This window comes from Scylla paramamosain, chromosome 40 (assembly GCF_035594125.1).
Source record: "Scylla paramamosain isolate STU-SP2022 chromosome 40, ASM3559412v1, whole genome shotgun sequence".
In the NCBI taxonomy this organism is placed as follows: domain Eukaryota; kingdom Metazoa; phylum Arthropoda; class Malacostraca; order Decapoda; family Portunidae; genus Scylla; species Scylla paramamosain.
Genome location: NC_087190.1, coordinates 2,594,910 through 2,600,430, shown reverse-complemented (window position 1 = coordinate 2,600,430; position 5,521 = coordinate 2,594,910). Strand labels below are relative to the sequence as shown.

General features: G+C 46.6%; 1 protein-coding gene across 1 annotated transcript; it reads left to right on the top strand.

Moving 5' to 3' along the window:
* The first annotated feature begins 1,827 nt into the window (after positions 1-1,827).
* LOC135092544 (uncharacterized) lies at positions 1,828-2,694 on the top strand. The gene has a single exon (XM_063991160.1). It carries the CDS (start codon positions 1,828-1,830, stop codon positions 2,692-2,694), a length of 867 nt encoding a protein of 288 aa, XP_063847230.1.
* The last annotated feature ends 2,827 nt before the right edge of the window (positions 2,695-5,521 follow it).

Here is a 5,521-nt window from a genome sequence, read left to right as displayed (position 1 = left end):
TTCTTTCCCGTAGGTAGGAAGGAGCCACGGTCAGTTGGTCAAGGTGACGTGACTCATCTTTCGCCTGACCTGGACACGGAAACTCACGTGATGGATTCATGCATAGGGAGTGGAGTGAAAGGTGCAGAGAAGAGCCGGGTTACTGAACGTTCACGAGTCTTGCTGAGTCGTTTGGCCCTTATTCTTTGTGGAACGTTTTGTAGATGCATTTCGTTGCCCTTGGCCATTGACCCTCTTATGTGAAAGAAAAGGTTACGAAAGGAGAGTGGGGATTTAAGGTTTACATCTGCTATAGAGGCGTAGGATAAGAGGGGACCAGATAGAATTCTTGAATTGGCACAGAGGATGTAACAATGGTGACGTAAGGAAAATTCTCAGGATCAGTAATCACGATACAAAAAATGGAGGAATCAAGCTTTATAAAGTTAGATTTACAAAAAAAGGTTGTAAAGAATTCTCAGATAGAGCGGTAGATGACTGGAATGGAGTCTGTGATCAGGCTGTTAGTGCCAAGTCGTTAGGGAGCTTTAAAAGATGAGACAAATTTATAGACGGGGATGACAGGTGGAAAGAAGCAGTCATGCATTTTACAGAGATTGCCACGTGTAGGCGTGATGGCTTCCTGCAGCTGCTCTTGTGTTCTTGTGTTCAAGTGCTCCAAATTTCATGGCGGGGGGATTACCAGGACGGTCAATGCTCAGGAAAAGCTTGAGGGAGTGGTGGGTGGGGAGGAGCCTTCTGTTATGCTGTCCTCTCTTATTTTTAGTTAGTTAGAAGTAGTTACCAAAACAGCCTTGCAAGGACCAAAAGGTATGTTGCCGTCTCGATTTCCTTTGTATTCTTCCTTCTCCTCCTCCTCCTCCTCCTCCTCCGTTCTTCTTTTTCCCTCTTCCCGATCCACTCCGCTACATCCTTGCCTGTCTCCTTCTTTTCTCTTCCTTGTTCTCTCCCTTATCTCCTTCCTCTCCTCTCCCTTTCACCCTTCTCTGAGTCATCTGAGAGAGAGAGAGAGAGAGAGAGAGAGAGAGAGAGAGAGAGAGAGAGAGAGAGAGAGAGAGAGAGAGAGAGAGAGAGAGAGAGAATCTTTTAACAAGCTGCAAACATTAGTGAAAGAAACAGGCAGACAGAGAGACAGACAGACAGACAGAGAGAGACAAACAGACAATCAGACAGGTAAACAATTTAATAAAGATAGAGAAAAATGTAACAGGAGAAGAAAAGAAAGAGCCGTGCTTTTTTTTTTCTGTTAATGCTGCTGCTCCTGTTATTATTACTATCATTTTCTCTTCTTCTTCTTCTTCTTCTTCTTCTTCTTTTTCTTCTTCTTCTTCTTCTTCTTCTTCTTCTTCTTCTTCTTGAAGACTTCTTTTTCTTCTTCTTCTTCTTCTTCTTCTTCTTCTTCTTCTTCCTGCGTGAAAGAGGGGGCGGGGTACCCCAGGGCGCGGCGATCGAGTCCCGCCCATTGTACATTGGTTCCCCGGCAGTCAAAGAAACTTGTCACCCAGTTAGGCGTGCACCAGTTTTCACACTTCGTCCTCCACCCTCCTGCCCCCAATCCCCCCCACAGGTGTCTGTTGATCTCCCCGCAGCTGTGTTTGGGGTGGAAAAGGATGTAGGTGGAGTGGCTTGAGAGTGTGGGGGAGGGGCGACCAAATACACCTTTCCGTATATTAAAAAGCCCGACTAGCTCCTCCTCCAGTCATTTCACCGTCTCGTCCTCTACGGGCAACACCACCACCACCACCACCACCATCACCACCACACGCCGCTGCCACCACCACCACCGCCGCCACCACCACCACCACCACCACCACCACCACCACCACCATGGCCGGGTCCAGGAGTGCGAATGATCTGTCAGAGCTCATGGACATCTACCTCCCAGAAGGGCTGGGCTCGTACCAAAGCCTCTTCAACCAGGAGGAAGCCAACGCCTACCCCCCACTCCGCCCATCTTCTCCAGGTTGCCTGCTGTACTCCTCTCCCTTCCACCACACGGGTGGAGGAGGAGGAGGAGGAGGCCAAGGTCCGTACATGGGAGGTCATCCTTCTGGCATGAGTCTTGGAGGAGCAGCAGCAGGTGAAGAAGAAGATTGGGACATGGGAGAAAGTGTTTTTGGCATGGGAGAAGGAGCAGCAGCAAGTGTCCACATGGGAGGAGCTGAAGAAAGAAGCCTCTTCATTGGAGGAGGAGCTGGAGGAGGGAGTCTATGCATTGGAGGAGGTGAAGAAGGGAATATATATAATGGAGGTGGTGAAGGAGGGAATCTGTACATGGGAGGAGGAAAAGGAGAGAGTCTGGGAGGAGAAAGAGTAGGAGGATATGGGAGTCCCTTTATGGAAGGAGCACTGGGCATGGGGGGAGGAGGAATTGCCATGGGAGGAGCAACAATGGGCATGGAGGGCAGCGCCTTCGGCCTCAGCATGGTAGCAGCAGCAGCAGGAGCAAGAAGAGGAGAGCCTTCACGAAGGCGAAGAGGAGAACGAGGAGACCCGAACAGCAACGCGGCGAAGAGGTCAGCCGAGCACCGGGCCAAGAAGAAGGAGGAGAGGAGAAACCTGAAGATGCAAGAAGATGAGCTGGTACTACAGATCGAGGAGCTGGAGAGGGCACGGCAGCAGATACAGGAATTCATTAACACACTGGAAGCCTTCGTGGACCACCAACAGAACTACACCGGATACCACCTCTGAGGAACCCCAGAGGAACTCAGACCTGACTCTCTGGTTGAGGGGGACGAGGAGCAGAAAGGTGTGGTCTTCTTGCGCTGCTTCTCATTCCGGTAAGGTTCGTAGCCTCAGTCTTGGCCACGCCCACTTCCTCCCTCCCCCCCTTCCCATTACTGCTGTGTGTTGTGGTGTTGTGCCTGGACTGCTGGGTGTGCCTTGTCGTGGTGTGTGGTGTTGTGCTCTGTGATGTGTTTGTGTTCGTGATCATTTTGTTGTTGCTTTCTGTCCTTCATTGTCACGTACAGTATTCTTCTTCATCCACACTCTTGTTTCCTTTCCTTCTGGCTCCGCACTTATCTTCTCTCCTTTCCTTCTGCATCCACAGTCTGTTTCCTTCTCTCCTTCTTCATCCATACTGTTTCCTCTACTGCATCCTCTCACCTTTTCCTTCTCACTCCACACTTCTCATCATCCTCCACAAAATCACACCACCTTCACATCCTTCCTACTCCTCGTCCCTTTTAATATTCCTTTGTGATCTCTTTAGTCTGTCTTCGCATTCTCACTGAGGAATTGGGGAATTTTGTGACTCAAATTATTGCAGTGTTTGTTTACTTGGTTGTCGTAACTTCTTGTTCTTGTTCTTGTAGTAACGAGTATGTAACAGTGTGTAGAAGTGGTATTAATAGTGACAGCATAACCAGTATTTGTAGTAGTTGAAGTATCTAGTTCTATATTAGTAGTAGTAGCAGTGATAGTCGTTATTACGTTGTTGTTATGGTTTAAATCTTGTGCAATATTGTTTGTTCATTATACGAGTGTTTGTGTATCTTGTTGATAATATATGTTGTTGTTTTATTATGATTATCTTTTTCCTTTATTTACTTTATTTATTTACTGACTTATCTCTTGTGAAATCGTTCTGAAAACATATGTGTACACCCACTTAAGTGATTCTCTCTCTCTCTCTCTCTCTCTCTCTCTCTCTCTCTCTCTCTCTCTCTCTCTCTCTCTCTCTCTCTCTCTCTCTCTCTCTCTCTCTCTCTCTCGTGTTCAAGTTCAAAAATTCATAAGTATAGAGAGGTTTGTTTCATAGAGAGAGAGAGAGAGAGAGAGAGAGAGAGAGAGAGAGAGAGAGAGAGAGAGAGAGAGAGAGAGAGAGAGAAGAGTACTATGAGCGTAGATTAATAATGAAAATAAATGAATCAGTCATTAAGGCTGAAAACGGTGGTACTACCATTGTATTTTAATCCTTTTCCTACCAGACATTCTTTTTTTCCAGCTCCTTGCATTACCTTTGCCCTTCAACTTCTGTACTACAACCCTTCAGGCAGTTATGTTGCCTTGAAGAGAAAATTTATTGTTACTTATTATTGTTTACGTATTTTTATTACGTATTACTCTTTAGACATTGGTTTATCGTCTACTGTATCATTATTATCTATTATGTTTTATGCACACACCAGGTGGACGCACATCGCAACGTGGCAACGCGCTCCCACCGCCCTCTCGCACCTTACCTGACTCTGCCAGGTGTGTCGGTGCCCAGGGGAAACACCTGACTTTCGCCGCTTGCCTTCCGTAACCTTTTTCTCCTCAACCACGTGACTTACAACTGGTGTGTGATTGATGGACGTCTCTCTATTTTAGAATAGCTTTTTTTCTTCAGTTTTCCAATAGCATTGAATAAACATGACGCCTTATCAATATAAACGCAACTCTTCAGATTATAGTTATGATAAATAATACATAATCAATGTAGCCGAGCCGACAGGTCGTCTCCAGCTACAGGTGATGCGCTGTGCCTGTCACGCCGCTCATGGCAGGGGCAAGGAAAGACAATCTCTCTTCGACATTTATTGACGAAGCAGACATGACCGTAAGAAACTGTGAACCCTTTATCGGTGTCAATTTCTCATAAAAGACTTAGTACACACATACACTGCTATAAAACTCTCAGCATATTACAACACTTCAAGGCAACACATACAATCAACAAGGCACTGTGACATTCAGCTTTAAGAACATAAGAACAAAAGAAAATAGGGGAAGCTGCAAGAAGCCAGCAGGCCTGCACGTGAGTATAAAGATACAGGGTATAAAACATTTTTTAGGTCGAGAAAAAGAGTGGGGAATGTACGCCTTCATGCTAGACACTGTCTCCTCTGTTACATGCTCGGCTCGCTGAGACGGCTCTCTGATACAAAAGCAGTAGTCATTTCAAGGAGGCAAAATGCCAGAGGCACCTCCGCTTAGGGGAATCCTGAGGAAGGATTCTATAGATAGGACAAGATACAGATATGAGATTGTGATTGGAGGAGCCCAACAGAAAAGATAGGGTAACAGCATAAGCAGAAGGATCAGAGGTTAGGTCAAGAATGTTGGGCGTATCTCCAAGACGGTCAGGTATACAAGTAGGGTGTTGCAAAAATTGCTCTAGATTGTGGAGGATAGCAAAGTTAAAGGCTAGTTCTCCAGGATGGTGTGGTGGGACGCCTCGCGTGCCTCACATTCCATTCTCTGTGCCCTTTCTTTGGGACCTGATCCAGTCGCTGGCCGCCTCTGCCATCACCACATGGGAGTTAGGTCAGCCTCCCTTTTCCTCCGGATGCCAGTCCCTGCCTTGACCTGAGATGGCCCAGGAACCACTGACCAGTCCTTTTCCGCCTTACCTCGGTGGCGGACTTGTGGCTTGCGAGCAGCTCATCATACTATCTTTGTACAGTTTTATTTGATTTAATATACTGCAGCTGATTTTACAACTGAATTTGTTTAGCCACCACCTCTGCACAGTAGTAGAACCTGATTACCTAGTACATAAAAATGGTGATCGCGGTGGAAGTGGAGTTTT